At 44.9% G+C, this 16,350-nt stretch overlaps 1 protein-coding gene and 1 long non-coding RNA gene across 2 annotated transcripts in view; one reads left to right on the top strand and one right to left on the bottom strand.

The window, feature by feature from the left end:
- The first annotated feature begins 2,002 nt into the window (after positions 1 to 2,002).
- LOC130195530 (uncharacterized) lies at positions 2,003 to 5,134 on the top strand. The gene is made up of 2 exons (XR_008832080.1): positions 2,003 to 3,017; positions 3,097 to 5,134. It is a non-coding gene; the product is annotated as an uncharacterized LOC130195530 (long non-coding RNA).
- An 835-nt stretch (positions 5,135 to 5,969) lies between these two features.
- Positions 5,970 to 16,350, bottom strand: part of tmtc2b (transmembrane O-mannosyltransferase targeting cadherins 2b) — a 96,001-nt gene continuing 85,620 nt past the window's right edge. Inside the window, exons 11-12 of the mRNA XM_056416400.1 lie at positions 13,455 to 13,518; positions 5,970 to 8,135 (exon numbers count right to left, since the gene is read on the bottom strand). Coding sequence (XP_056272375.1) covers positions 7,956 to 8,135; positions 13,455 to 13,518 — 244 coding nt within the window. The 3' untranslated portion in view covers positions 5,970 to 7,955. The remainder of the gene's footprint in view (positions 8,136 to 13,454; positions 13,519 to 16,350) is intronic.

The raw sequence follows: 16,350 nt of genomic DNA, 5'->3' as shown, positions 1-16,350 counted from the left end.
GGAGGCTGAGAAACCGAGACATCTACTCTGAAAATAGATCTATCTGTGCCAATCAATCAGTGTGCGCTCATCCGGCATGTGAGTGAGAGTCGGTCGGCTCTTGGTCAAACATGCTACATGTGAGGAGAGCTGCACTGCAGCGTGAGCTCCGGCTCAATGGAAACTGGCCTGGCTGCAAAGAATTAATCTGTCGAGAGCCCGCAGTACGAAGCGTATTTTTAAATAGCCAGACACACTCCCATCCAGGTTTTTTATATACACACTTTTATGGAGCGAGATTAGTGCGTTTACATGATTAAGAACAAGCGCATGGCTGCGGCTCCTTGAAACACATGGCGGCAGCTGTCAAGAATGTGTGGATGGAGTGTTTAGAATGGCTCTGCAGCAGATGGCTGGAAACGGCAAAGAAGGTGAGCGGAGTCGCTAAAAGTGAGAAACACAATATACAGAGTAGACTTTAAAGTTGGAATCGAGTCAAGCCGTCCGTGGAGGATATACTGGACACATGTTACAGACTTTCTCCTTTCACCTGGTGGAAATAACGTAAAACCAGAATGTTGGAATATGTCAGATTGAAGCTGTGTTTAAGAAAACAAAACTGGGAATTGCAATCCAATTAAAAACAGTAATTATTGCGAATACAATATTTCCGAGGGATGACAACGTTCTGCTCCTGTAACCATGAGCTGGACGGACTCCAGCAGTTCCTGTGTGTGACAAATCAGCTGTGCACAAACCAAAATGTGCATTTCTTCTGACACACACTCTCCACCGTGCTCTCATGAAGTCAACGGTCACCACAATGAATGCAACATATGAGGAGATTATTTCCAAATGAGATGTAATAAAGAAAGCTTTTTTGCAAATTCGAGATGCTTTATTGATTTATTCCTGATGGAAACGGATGGGCTTTGGCATTCAGATATTGTGTAACGTTTGGCTCACTGATCCATCAGAGCCGTGTGTGTGTGTGTGTGTGTGTGTGTGTGTCTGTACTCCATCAACATGGCCAGAGGACCGGACAGATTGGAAACCCGCCCAGATGCAGAGGCTCCGCAGCTTGCGTCATACGTCAAATGTGTCGCGCCCCAAAAAAACTAATGCCGATGAGATTTGTGGACACGGATGTGACGCCGACGTTCCTCCCAGGCTGGTGTGTCCACCGTGCCCGTAGGCCGACTCTTCACTAGTATTTTAGACGACGCCACCGGTTCATTCAAGAGCGCAGACCACGAGACCGTGCGTGGGTTAACTCGGTTCTGTCAGAGACACTTACACGACACGGCAAATGGGGACGACGATCCCGTCGGGCTCGGCGGAGGACGACGCCTCCTTCTGGGAACACGTCGCATGATGAACGACATGCACGTGATCCACCGGTGGCAGTGGTGTAGTGGTCCCTGGAGAAGTGGATATACTCTTAATTTTGCAATTTTTTAAAGCAGCCCATACAGCAGGGCTCTTCAATTAGTTTGGAGCTGGGGCCGGTTCTTGAAATTGAGGCAAAGTCAGGGACCGGAGGATATGAGTAATCACAGTCAGGGTTTTTCCTGGGTCAAAATGGGTCTTCGATGCTCCCGAACACGCGCAAAGGAGAGTTGTTGACAAGGGGGGGGGGGGGGGCTAGTGAAAGTGTGCTCATCCGTGTGCGTCCGTCTGCGCGCAGCACGGCAGAGCTCCGATGCCGTGCTGCGCGCATCGCTCTGCCGCACGAGAATTTTTTTTTACTGGAGCACACTCCGGGGGCCAATCCAAAGCAGTTTGGGGACCGGATTCGGCCCGCGGGCCGCCTATTGAAGAGCCCTGCGCATACAGCAAAGGATAAACGCCCTGTTTTATAAATAATGCGCACCAGGCACCAGCGGTGATTGAGAAGTGGGTATACGCAATGCTGACTGAAAAATAAGTGGGTATACGCCGTATACCAGCGTATACCCTGGACTACACTACACCACTGACCGGTGGGTGTGGAGAGGAACCAACAGAGCGGCGCTAACGCAGGTGGACGCTGAGCGAGACGCGCCCGGCAGCAGCAGCTACGGTGAGTAGGAAGCAGGTCTATATTCAGACCGGATGCGCCTTAAATAGTCCCCACGTCACTTCAGTGAGACGAGATGTTTGAGACCAGCTGACAGCGCACTGTGAGGTGTGACTTAGAGAGTCGTGAAAAATGCTGGATAACACATGCAGCATCATGAAACACAGAGCGGGGGGTATTCAAATCTATAATCTAATTGAGCACAAATATGTTCATTTCATGTTCTTTCCGGTGAATCATCGAGTTACGACACTGTGAAGACATAGCGAGTCTGCCGATGAGACTCAGGGCTCTTGTGTGTCACTAATGTGAAGATATGAATTAAGAATGCTTCCACTTGAAGTCATAATGTCTGCGTGTCCGACGGCTTTATTAATTTACATCATAAATACACAGACCAGAACACACACACAGCTCACATGCCGTTGATACGCTGGAATAAACGACGGTCCAGCGGCCTTTTCACTTATTTTACGACTCATTGGGATATTTGATAAGTGATGAAATCTGATGGATTTGCTGTCAAAACAAACCACACATGTTACAGTAGTTTGATGACACCGAGTACATTAATATGTGCAATCTGGTCACCCGCGTTGCTGCTCCTACAGCCGAGGAGGACCTCCTTCATGGTTGTCAGTGTGTGTTAAATCATCAAATGAATAATTCTTCTCCCACCTTCGGTTGCAAGTCGTTGATCTTCTGGCGGCAATAAGCATTGGTCAAAAGAGTTCCTGAGCCCAAACTGGACTGCACATAAATAGTGTCCCAGCGAGTGCCGGCATGTTGTCCATGTGACGGTCTGAATGGAAGCCCAGCTGTCTGAGAGGAGCCTGATGGACAGTCCGCTGCTGGATCTTCACATCTCGTCTCCGTCTCTGGAACTAATCGATCCCGACGCCGCGATACGCACAGGCCGCACCTGCGTCCTCTCCGGCTACCATTCACACACGTGGCATTATGCTCAATCTCGCATATGGTAATTCTACACACACGTTGCACTTTTTTCTCTTTCCCGCTACGAGACCGCTGCAGCTCTCTCCGTTTTCTCTCCGCAGAAGGAAGACAAAGTACATTCTGTCGGTGTGGACGTAAAAAAAAGAGAAAGAATGGAGCCATTTCCTGAGATGTGTATCGGTCCCAGCTGCCCCAAAAAAACCACAAAACTGTGTGTTCATAAGGTCTCGAGAGCTTGGCTGTTAATAGCGCTCTGTAAATCCTCTGGGGTGGCCAAGTTGGGGGAGACGGGGATCTGGGTTGTGTCTCCGACTCCCTTTTCATGGTAACATTGTACACCTGCACAAGCACATGGAACAAGATCACACACATGAAAGTGGTGGTACTGTATACGCGGGAATACAGTCCAAACAGGGACATAAAACAGAGTTGTCCTTCGCCAACCATTAGTCAGAGCCACTCGTGGGCTTCAGAGGACTCCTACATGTCTTCCTGACACTTGGGAGAGCATGGGCACTAAGACTCTTCAGTCGAGTTGTGGGAATCACGTGCATCAGCAACCTCCGTTTTTTAAAACATGTAACATGTCAGTAAGTCGGTGTGAAGGCTAAACACCAAATATTGAACGCTGCAGTGTTGAAGAGAAGATTAATGGCACGGATGACAGGGAACCACCCAATGTGTTCATTTCCTGTGGTGTGCCAGAGCGCTCACTCTCATACCCCCCCCCCCCCCCCCCACACACATACTCATATTAATGATAATATCACAATCTCATTCCAGTTGGGTGCATATATCTACATGTAGAAGTAGTCCTGAAAGCCAATGCTGTGGGACAGCGTCATTTTGATGAATCTGTTGTCATTTTACTGGATTTTACTGGACGGCGTGTTAAGCTTTTATCGTGACACTTTAATGCCAATAGTATACATGCATAATGTGTATGAATATGGAATTTCCTGCGTTTCCCTAAGTATGTGAGGAGAATCTTTATTTCCTGTGTTACTACATCATTATTACAGTGGAGATTTAACATGGCAATGGGAGATAGTTCAGTCCGGCTGAAAGTTGTGCACCAATCAACAGATCATCATTGTTATGCTTTTAAGCCGTGGGATTTTGAGTTCTGCATAGACACTTTACAAATAAATCTGTCAAGAAAAGTATAACTCACAAAGAAGTTGCTTCATATTATATCATATTTGGATAATTGTTTAATAGGCTGACACAATACCAGCAACATGGGTTTCTCTTGACACCATAACTTCAATATAGTGTGTGTCTTATGACAGAGTACTCACCTATGGAATTCTGTCAGAAGAAAAAGCTCAATAATCCACCTCTGTGTGAACTTTGAAGAGTTCTAATGAGCACTTTGTATTTTAAAGAATTATCTTGTGTAACATTGAGCCAGCAGTAGATATTGCAGAGCAACATAATGACAAAAAAAGACAATTTCCTTCTTTGTGGACATCAAACCACTTCAATAATATGAAGCAGTCTCATCGTAATGCTTCTTCTATCTCGTAATAACAGTGGATATTGAGTCCAGAGGGGAAGACTTGTGAGCATCACGCACAGCCGTCCGCTCACCAGGAGCTGGCTCAGGCGCTCCAGATCTACGTGGTGATCGTCCACCAGCACATACCACAACGTGTCTGCTTGATAACGGTGGGCAGATCTGTCAGATCAGAGCATAATTAGACAAAATCTTTCCAACCGGTTTGCAGGACACAGGGAATCCGGGGTTTATTTAAATGCCACGAGATAAAGGTGAATATTTTATCGTTAGAAAAGGAAGGAAATCAAGTTTAGTGAGAGACTTTACAAACTCGTCACTTTTCTGACAATCCCACTGGCATTGAGGTCCAAATAAACTCATAAACTCAACATGCCGAGTTCATTTTAGGAAAGCTAGCAAATTTGTCATGGCTGCAGTTCACATCATGCATATCACAGCGAGACGTGAGTGTGTGATGCGAGTCCACTGAAGAAGATGTTGAACTCTTGTTGGACCCATCAGAGACAGCCATCACCTGCTTCTCCTTGGGACTGCAGTTCATTTAATAATGATCAGATATGAATGAATTAATCTGAAATGTCCCCACTGTCGGACTAATAAAGGAATATCTAATCTAATCTAAAGTTTCAGTCTGTTCAGATGCTTCCTCTCTCTTCTGTTGATCACCAATGTGTGCACGCTCTCTCTCTCTCTCTTGGCAAGACTTTTATCCTAACTAACTTTATCCAAACTAGCTGTGCAGCGTCACATCATTTCAAAGCCAGTGTTCAATATGGCGTCATATGGGAAGAAGCCCAGATGCCTCTGGAGGCCCACAGCAATAAATACAAGCCCGTTGACTCCACAAAGCGTCACTATTTCATGAGTTGTCAAGACGAGTGAGGCGCGCCTGTGTTCTGAGAAGAGGACTCAGACGGGACGGGGCAGGTGCATTCCAGTCCTACGAGGAAAGCGGGAGCAGACGCTCCTGGTCGACGTGTGAGAATCGCCACCGGGCCGACGGTAGCGGGCCTTCGACTTGTCAGCGGGGATTTGGATCGTGGGGGCAGCTACACAGCAGCCATGTGTGGACACCGCTACCCTTTCCATCTGGGAATATTTACGCGTCTTCTCCGTTGTTAAAAGATCAAAGAGGAGGAAGGAGATTCATTCGACTTGATTTTATGACACTTTTTCGCAAATTTGCAGGGGGGGGGGGGACTTTAAATGCCTTGTAAAACCTGCCCCCCCCATTAAGGCTGCTGTCCCGCATGAATACAAAGGAAATCGGACTCGGTGCCGTGCACGTTGCCGCAGAGCGGGAAGAGAATGCTAAAAATCCATATTAAAATATAAATGAATCTACTTTTTTTTTTGAAAGAAATATCTGCACAGGACCCGAAACAAAAGGAGAACACAATCATTTCATTGTGAAAAACTGAAAGAAGACACATTGTGAAAAAAACCAAAAAGTCTTTTCTGACACACATGTTCATCTTTATTTTACAAAAAGGAGGAAAAGGCTACAAATCTCGATAATTTATACAAATACGACAACTTCCAAAAATAAATCTTTAATTTAGTAAAACGCTCTGTGAACAAGTTTCTGCACCGCTTGAGATCCCTGAGCAGAGACGCCGAGTGAAGCAACTTTGTTTACATCTTCACTCGATAACAACAGTCAGTGTTTCTTCATCAACACTCTATATACACGGGAGAACCCAACGAGCTCTTTGACAACGGGGTGTGTGAGGTGAACGTGAACTGTGACGATGTCTCTGGACTGACCATCCCGGTCAGAACCAGAACAGTGTGACCGCAACGCGCGATTCACGTCTTCCGACATCTCTACGCCTCGTCGTGCGACTCTGCACCAAGAATGAGACGCTCGACTTTATTCGGAGGTTTTTCTTCCACATCTGCTGACATCCTTCATCTTACATGTCCAAACACAGGCCAGCTGGTTCTGTTGCTAGGTAACACACCGCACTAACTAACAATGTGTCGACGAAGGTCACCGATAACCAACAAGTGATGACAAATACTGTACATATTCTTACTCCCCGCAAGGTGCCGCTTCACTCACTGTATGCCGACGACAACAAACAAACAAATTGATGTTAATTACACAGATTATATACAACATGAGACTTTAAGACTTGGTTTTGACAGTACGGGAAACACTTCATGTCACGGACCCCACGTGAGATTCCACTTCAAGTGCACCACTCTGATGCTGCAGGCATTTCTGTATACTATAGACAAAGTCGGTATATATTAGGATTCATTTATACAACGCAATGAAATTAGTTGTATTCCAACATAGGCATTAAAATATGTCGCTCTGTGAGCCTCGGCATCGCGTCTGTATTTGGTTCTAATAACTCTTCTTCCACCCGTGGTTCTGATTGTATGAACTTCAGACGTGTACCAAGCTGCTGCAGCTCGTACCGACACGTCTCCTGTACCTCTCTGTCGTTTCCATTCTTAGCTTTTTATTGTTGCCGGCAAAACGAGTCGCCGTGGTGACCAGGCTTCGTCTCCGGTGCAGAGCAAGAGGCGGTGGAGGTAAAGTCGCTCGTGTTCGCTGCTGTCAAAGATTCACACCTTTTATTAGAAGGCGGTCCACCAGCTTGCTTTCCAGAACATACGGAGTTTGGCAAAGTCCGCCTCTGTGGAGCTTTCAGAGGCTTTCGTTGCGCTGCACTCGCTACCAAATTAAATTCCCTTTTTCAAGTTTTCCCCAAATATCAGGACATCTGCTCCACACATTTTTTTCTTTAAGTGATAGTGCTAATTGTCATATCTTTACAATTTAATCTTATGAGAAAAACAAAAGGATTGGTGGTAATTGCTATGTAGTGATGTAAACCTAATTAGGTGGTGTTGGATGTGTGTGTACATCCAGTTGTTCATTTTCTTTATTTTTCATTATCAAGACGGGCTATCAAAACAAGAACTCTATTAACTTGTGATGGAAAATGCCCTCAGCGCAGCGGTCTGAGATGTTATTTGTATATCTTAACTCGCGCTGCTCGGGGGCAAACTTCACCTCTCTGAACGACGAGAACTTTCTTTTAAAAAACAAAACAAAACCTAATTCATCACAAATGTTGAAGGACGTACCGACCGTGTGGCTTTGCCTGAACTTCAAGTGCTCTGGTTGGAAAAGAAGAAAAACAACCCAGAAGTCCTTCCTGTGAGAGCACTCATTTGAAGAAAGTTCTGAAGAGTCCAAATACCACGCGGCGCCCGCCAAACTGTGAGCGATGCTTTCTGAGCCAAGCTGCCGGCCCGAGGTGTGTGCGGAGCTCGGGAGTTATGAGGAGGGCTGCGCGGCACCGTCCGGCTCTCTCGAAGCAAACATCCGCCCTGATTCTCTTCCATCTTCCCTGGACGAGAAGCGTGCCGGCCTTCCTTTCCTCCCAGGTCTGGCGTTCCGATGGAAGGTCGGCGGGCTCAGGGGCTCGTGGTCCTCAGGCCCCGTTTCTCCATGATGTTCCACAGCTTCCGCAGGTTGGACTGGGTGATGCCGTCGTCTGGTTTCAGTCGGAGCGCTCGGAGGTAATTGGCTTCGGCTTCTTGCAGCTTCCCGTTGAGGTGGAGGATCGCCCCCAGGTTCATCAGGGCGGCAGGATACTGAAAGCAACACAAGGACAAGAGCGGTTTAACACGTGGCAGCAGCTCAGGAGAGCTGCAAGCTTCTGTTCTAAAGAAGCGTGTTCTGGTCGGGAGCAGCAAAGCAGAACATCCCCTGTTATTTAGAAGTAGGTCCGAAGGACGCTAAATCAAATCCTCCATTTTCTTGTTTGTTGTTTTTAGGTCTTTTTTTCTTGTTATTGTGGTTGCAGTTTCAGTAAGTGTGAGTCCAGTTTACATTTGAGTATGTTTAAGTGTCACATGTTTGTTTTATGCGGCACACTTGCACTGCACTGACAACAAATAGAACGAAGAGAAGGAGCATCTCTCTACATGGAGTATAAACAGTCCTCTTCTCAGAGTGAGCGGTTTATACTTACTCACTTACTCAGCCCTAACAGAGTGTTTAGATAATTAGTGACATCGTCGATGACGACAAGACGTTATGAAATATAAAGTGATCTAGTCATTTAAAATAAAACGGACGCTGTAAAAGAACATTTGGTCATTTCGAAGCTCCGGAGCAGATCACACAGACTGCAGTGCAGTGTTTGGTAACCATGGCGATCTGCGTGTTCCCGTGTCTCGTCAGTGGGATCGACCACGGCCTTGAAGTGGGTCGAGATGAATACACACCGAGTTGCTGCCGGTGCCACGGCGGGCCGGTGAGTCACGGGGACAATAAGTACAGGAAAAGTGTCCAGGGTGCAATCACGGTGAGACCGGGAAGCGTCTGGGCCGAGGGGGGGGGGCACATCTGATCTCCATTTTAGTGAGGAGTGTGGAAAAGATGTCTAAGCTTGTCGCAAAGCTACCGTTTTACTGCTCGAGACTGCGGTAATTTCTGTAATTGCCTTGGGACACAAGGAATGTTCAAATAAAAGCGTCGGAGCAAAAAGGGTGCTTTAATTGCAGCGTTGGTGAGTTTTATTGTGACCGTCACCCCACACGTCACAGCATCTCCAGGGCTCCACCACAAGTCTGAGCCTTTAATCTCTTACTCGTGGACTATTCGATAATGAAGAGTACTTCATGGAGCGACACTCTTGCACGAGATAAAAGTGTTTTTCTATAAACGTTATGAGAAATGTGTGGCCATGTGAACCACGGACAACAACAGCAGTGCTGTAAACCAGAGGGGACCATAAAGAGGCCATAGCATGCTAGTGGCTACTTAACCTCAGTGACACTGGGCACATGCTCATAATTAGCAGGTAATGCTGACAATATTCATCATCTTAGTCCAGTGTCTTTGGCCGCTAACATTTCATAATTAGCTGAACAAAAGGGTAAAGCTGAGGTTGATGGGAATGTCACTCGTCGTGCAGCCACTTCACTGCCAGTTAAAGTTGGACAAACTGTTGGCTTTATGAAAGCGCTGGAGGATACGTGAAGGGTTTACGAGTTATGACAAATCATCCCGAGGGGAACGTGAATGCATGAACCAGATTTCATGGCAATCCCTTCAATAGTTGTCAAAATGTCGACTGTATGGTGACGCTAAAGAACAAGTCAAAGCTACGGTTAAATTCTCTCTGAACCATGAACGTCCGTTCCAAATATGGTGCCAATTCATCCATTGGATGCGAGATATTTCACACATTTTTGACAGAGTGATGCTCCGGGAATCACCACCATGGCTGGTCCACTTCATCCTCTGGTGACCATGACTACCTGTACACATGTCATGTCCAATATTTGTTGAGATACATCAGTGGTGACCAAAGCTGCTCGATGGCATGGACACAGATTCGGAGAAAAACACGCACAAAACCTTCTTTATGTAACTGCATGACGTAAAACATATTTAGATCTAACTCAGTTAATGTGGTATTTCTATAACATTTAAAATACGATTGCTAAACTTCTATCAGACCATTTCTACCAACACACTTCCCGTAGGGTACACCTCTAATTGTGAGTTTGAAGTTTATTCCATGCATATCCATAGTTTAGTCATCATGCATAAATAACCTATTCAGAGAGATGACCAGACTCGCGTCATGTGACCATTCATCGTGCTCTGTCCTCACCGCTCTGTCCTCACTGCTCTGTCCTCACCACTCTGTCCTCACCGCTCTGTCCTCACCGCTCTGTCCTCACTGCTCTGTCCTCACTCAATATGTCCAAAAGTGCCGCTCTCTGCATGGGGAGAATTCAATGGATGAATAAATCAAAGGGAACAATTCTGTTGTCTTCCACAGCACACATAAAAACAAAGGACAGAATATTCGAAAGTTCCTAGATACCAGTTCACTAAATGTGCTAGGTAACATTTTCTCCCCGTGTTTCAATTATTGTTCACGGGAGCACGAGAGTTCTTGACTTTAATGGTCGAGGTAATTTTAGGGCTGTTTGTACAATAAATTACCTTCCGTTTGACCCACCATTTGAAGGTCAAACCCCAAAATAATGCTGAGGGATCAATTTGGAAGTTCAGGGGATTTTTTTGGGGATCTTAAAAACTGATGCCAGGCAAAATATATAACTGTTTATACATATGGACATAGTTGGACGTGACAGTTATGGGGCCACACGGTAATACTGTATCCACAAAGCGTGTGACAAGTAGGTGTGAGTTGGAACTCTGGTGTTCACACCATGTTGTGGAGTTGGTGATGATGCAATATGAAGGGAATTGCAATTATCACTTATCTTCAGTCAGAGGCGTAGGTTTGATTTCTGAAGTGGGGGCAAAATTATGATGAACTTATTAGTGATCATAATAAAAATAATATGCTAGTTAGATACTTGTGATATTAGTATGATGGTCTTTTTTTGAAGAAATGTCTGCATTTTGGTAAAAAAAAACTTCGAGGTCAGTCACTTGATGCCTTACTTTTTCCCCATTAAATAGCTGTAATTTAGATCATTAGGTCAAAAAAGTTGTAAAATACACTTATTTTGCTGTTGCCAAACATTTCAATGAGCGTGAGTGCCTTGGAGGCGGAGCTAATGATCGGGGACATTTTTTACTGGGACAAGTTACTGTTGGGCAGAAAAGATTCACATTTGACTATCTCTAAACCGGCATGAAATATTTAAACAAATCTTTATTTTATGCTCTTTACCCAGCGTCTCCAGAAAAATGTCAGCTAATTAACGTCAACTAAATCTGCCTCCACCAGGTCCAACGGTATGTCCAAAGGTTCTGACACCGTATTGTGGTGCTCGAGCAGGGATGAGCTTCATCGGTCCCCCCAGAGAAGAGAACAGACGAAAGGCGTTTCTCTCCACTACGTTTGTTTTTCAAATTAGATGACAAGGGACAAAGGAGTCAGCCGGCTGGTTTTCTACCCCATGGAGACGTTATCACAGGGACTCATGAACCCAACTAATTGACACAATAGATTGAGAGATTTGCCGTATGCATGACCCGGTTTGTATGAAAGGCCGACGGGGAGCACGCTTTTAAAAAGATAATGTTAGTCAAGAAAAGAGGAAGACTTTTGATCCCTGGATAGAAAGTTAACTGACTCCTGGTTTTCCCCTCAGTGAAACTCAAAAGATCTTTTCTTCTCCGCCCATGCAGGACTTATCAAGCCCTGAGTTTAGTTTCCTTCCCCACTCTTCCCCTGTAGGCTCCCGCCATTCCTCACTCAAGCCTTTTGTGATTTATAACCTTACTCCAGCATTCTCCCTCACCCTTGCAACACTTGCAACTCTGCAAAACGTACCCTTGTCAAAAGCTTTCATTTTTTCCCTCATTTCCTGCTGCTCTCCGAGCGCTCCGCCTGCCTACCTTTCCCAACACTGGCACGTAGCAGCAGAGGCACGGCCGGCCAGATGTGGAGCGTGTTATGCTCGACCATAAAGAAACACATGGAGTGAAGGCTGTGAGAGTAGAAAGTGAGGCGAGGTTGGGCACCTGATCATAATGACTTCAGATTGACATTCGGGTTAAAACTACATGTCGAGATCCACCAAAGTCAACCAAGCATCCGCTGGGATTTAGCTCTTCTGGATAGAAGGAATTTTTCACACTTAGGGCGTAAATCTTTTGTCCTCAAGACAAAATATGCGCCTAATATAAAACACTAGTGCTTTTGGAGAGTGAAGAGTTATGCTGCAGTAAAGCAAGACACGACGAATGCAGATTGACAGGCTACATGGCTCGAGTCAAGTTGCATCGGATAGAACAAAGGTTAACGGTAAAGAAGATGGATGAAGATGCTCAAATTCAGCTGAAAGCAATACCAATGCCAAAAGGAATCCAAGCAAAAAGGACCAAGAAGGCCAAAGAAATGCCTCTGCGTGTGGATGTGGCCATCTAAGGCGTGTTTGTACAATTACAGATGCCAAGAACCAGTCATGGGAAAAGAGCACGGATCTGGCCCAGAAATAGAACCGTAAGGAACACAAACACCCTCAGCAGGTAAGTGCATGTCCATCAGGTGGCGGCCCAACACTGGTCCTCTTTATGGCCAACTCTGTTTCCTCACAATAACTCCACTGTTTATCAAGTTTTAAAATAGATATTCTTTAAGATTTCGAAACCCGTCTTGAACGGCAAAGTTTCGACACGCTTTGATAAACCAGTGAGTGGAGATGTGAGAGCGCCCCCACAGCACAGATACGGGATTGCGCTCCTTATTAAAAGGTCGTCTGTGGAAACACTTCAACAATTCACCTTATGGTTGTCTTATGTCTTTCATATTTGAAAAATAGCTTTTCTTAACTTACACCTGGGTTTAATCTGATGTTAAACATATACAACTCTTTTGCACAAGGTGAACGCTCCGTTGACCCCGAGAACAACAGAGATGTGATAGCAGCTACATTTCATGGTTTCAGTGGAAATCTTACATTTGATCCCTTTGTTATACTCAACCTTTTGTCTGTTTGTCTTTTTGTTTGTATACATTATAGTGTGGTTTGTAAGCCTTCAGAACTAGGCTTTATTTTCCATTCATCATTAATCCTAAACTGACATATTTTCATCATGACACAGGAACAAACAGGCTGACCACATGTCAAACATATTGTGCGCCCCCTGCGGCCCTCCCCTAAACAACTCGACCCCTCCAGCAACAAGCTCCCAAAGACTGGACTCCATTCATTTTCAAGATGTCAGACTCTTTTCAATCTACTTACCCCGGCCTGCCCTTTGAAGCTGGTGATGGATGCGACACAAACAAACCTCTGAGCTTCGTAAAAAACGGAACCCTTCCCAATTTTTTGGAGACTCACCGACAATGAAAGCCGTTGTGACAAGGCAGACCGGGCCGTAATAATACTGAAAAGCCACCCAGACTGTGATTGCCTGGCGTCCATCAGGGTGAATAGTAATGGCGAAGATTAGCTGGCGGTTTAACTCACATTGGGTCTCAGGCTCGCTGCTTGTCCGTAATACTTCTCGGCTGCCTCGTTGAGGCTGGCTTGTCTGCAAAGGGAAAACAGAGAGAGGCAATCATTACTCATCTTTATTGCTCCTGGCGAGGCCTCGAACCCTGCATGTTTACTGGCACTCAGGGGTCACCGAGAAAAGAACAGGAGGGAAGAGCATGTGGGATAAGGGAAGGAAAGCCAATCCAATCGTCTGCTCTCCTTCGATTGCATCTTTCACTCGATAACATCTGTGCTGAGAAGCGCACAGCAAGCACTTTCTGCTTTAATTGAACCTCGATGTCGGGACATTTGGCTTATTGCGAACTTTAAAAAAACAAACAAGTCGGGAATATTCACTGTACATGTTTGTTTGCAGCTGGTGGGGGAGATTGTCTGACTTGCTGGCTGAATACTGAGACGCTAAAGGAATGAACAGTGTGGAAACACAACGTAATTTAATCATACTATCATCTTTTGGGAGTTTTTCCTGATCCGATGTGAGGTCCTGGGACAGGGATATCGTATGTATACAGATGTGAAGCCCTCTGAGGCACATTTATAATTTGTGATATTAGGCTATATTAAATAAAGTAAATTGAATTGAATCACAACCTCGACAGCAGAGTAGATACACCAACACGCTGCATATGCCACACTGCGACACAAATGATTTTTGTGGCAGATGGCTTACCAGCATGAGACCCTCAGAAAAATATTGTTCCGGAGGACATAAAACTGGCATTCGAGACAGGATGTCCTATATTATACTGTTTACCTTCTTTCATGAGCCGCTGCTCTGCCTACTGTTATACACAAACCGGTGGCTCCTCTGTCACGAGGCCTTTCCTGTTATTAATGGTCTGGTACCTCAGAAATCACCTTTATGGTCCACAGCTGCATGCTTTTCACTGATGGTAACAATTGTTTCATTGCAAACAATTTAACTTTGACGAAGTCAAGGACAGAGTCAACGCCGGCCGGCCATGGAGCCCCTCAAGTCGTTATGATCAAAGGAGGCGAGGCCGGTGGAGCCACAGTTTCATTTAGGCTGTCCAGGTCTATTCACGGATCGTCGTCCATGTGGTTGCAGATGAAAAGGAAAAGCTTTTATTTCAGGATTACCAAATCAGTGGCCAAAGTAAACGCATAGTATTTATGTTTGGTTTGAAAGACAACCGTCACACTTTTTTTATATTCATATTTTTTCCTATTATTCACGGAATGTTTTTTCAAGTTATAACATATTTGTTATTTAAAAATGTTAAATATCATATTAACAGAGATAATGACATAAGTTCACCAAGAGCTGCGAGTCAAGTGGTGAACTTAGAAATGTACATTAAAAAAACATTTACGACCAATAAAAGACCCTTGATATTCTAACAGCAGCGCTGGGCCGGTATCTTTAAGCGAGAGAGCTCAGATATTATGATAAGTGAGATTTAAAAGCCACGATGTGACTCGGGTACAGCCGTGTTTGAGCTCAATGCATTCACCAGCATGCTAACATGCTCACCATGACAATGATAACATGCTCACAATGACAATGATAAAATGCTCACAATGACAATGCTAACATGCTCATAATGACAATGATAATGATAAAATGCTCACAATGACAATGCTAACATGCTCACCATGACAATGACAAAATGCTCACAATGACAATGATAACATGCTCATAATGACACAGCTAACATGCTGGGAGTGAACAAAGTCAGGAGGTTTCCGCTTCTGGAAACCACAGACTTCTGAAATATTTCAGTCCTTGAGCGAAGTCATGCTGACATGAGCAAAACACAATCTCTTTTGTGTAATATTGATCCTGAAGAAGTCTCCCTGTATGTTAACATGTCGCGTGCTTCAGAAATACAGAGGGCCCATGCCTCCGCTGTTTATTTTTCCAGCTCTGGTCCAAAAAAGCATTTTACATTCCGAAGTTGCTGAATTTGCCCGGAGATTATAAATGTAGGTTTCACGTCCAACCACAGCCTCGTGTTGGTTTGCCACTGTAATATTCCGAAGGCACAACCCTCTGAGCAACAAAAGGGAAACAAATTTAATTGTATAATATCATTATCACATTATCAGAGGAGAGCTGCCACACCAATGACCGAAGGGTCAGCGGGACCCCCAGGGGCTGGTGGACTGTCCTGAGAGGACAGACGATGGACGCCAAGCGAGTAAACCCCCGCCTGGCTTCAACACTGAGGTAGTCGGTGTACAGCTGCAAGAGCACATGAATAAGGAAGAGGAATGCAAATGGATTATCGACAAAGAAAACAACTCGTGACCATATTTCAAATCAACGCTGATCTTTTAACCCCGAGATCTTTTTCTCTCTCGAGATGCTCTATTAAACCCAGACATGCACAAATCAGAGCACTGACAGCTCTGCTTATAAGCGTGACATTGTTGGATAATAATGAGGGAACAGATTTTGAACAACAGCCAGATTTTTGTGCTTAAACCGCAGCCCCATCTGTTTATTTTGGAGTAAGGAGTTACATTTTGATTTTTAATAAGATTCTCTTTGTTAGAACGCTACACTGAACACAGACATCCTCCCTCAGGGCAGCTCTGTATGTGAAGTCCAATGTAAATGGCAACCAATGTAATTCTTTTATTGACGTTATAAGTTATCAATTTATACATTTTCTGTAGAAACCTGGACGGTAAAAGATGGACAAATGAGCATATCTAACATCATGACATGCCAGTAACATACGGTAATCTTTTAGATATGGTCTATTATTATATTATGTGCGACATGTGGTTTGAATAGGTATCCCGGAATGTGAACTATATGAGCGCATAACCTGCTTGAGTGTGTCTTTTAGGGATGAACTTTCCCTGGGCTGTCCATGAATATACAGATTTAACGTTC

Source organism: Pseudoliparis swirei, chromosome 6 (genome assembly GCF_029220125.1).
Source record: "Pseudoliparis swirei isolate HS2019 ecotype Mariana Trench chromosome 6, NWPU_hadal_v1, whole genome shotgun sequence".
Lineage (NCBI taxonomy): Eukaryota > Metazoa > Chordata > Actinopteri > Perciformes > Liparidae > Pseudoliparis > Pseudoliparis swirei.
This window is presented reverse-complemented; position numbering and strand designations above follow the sequence as displayed.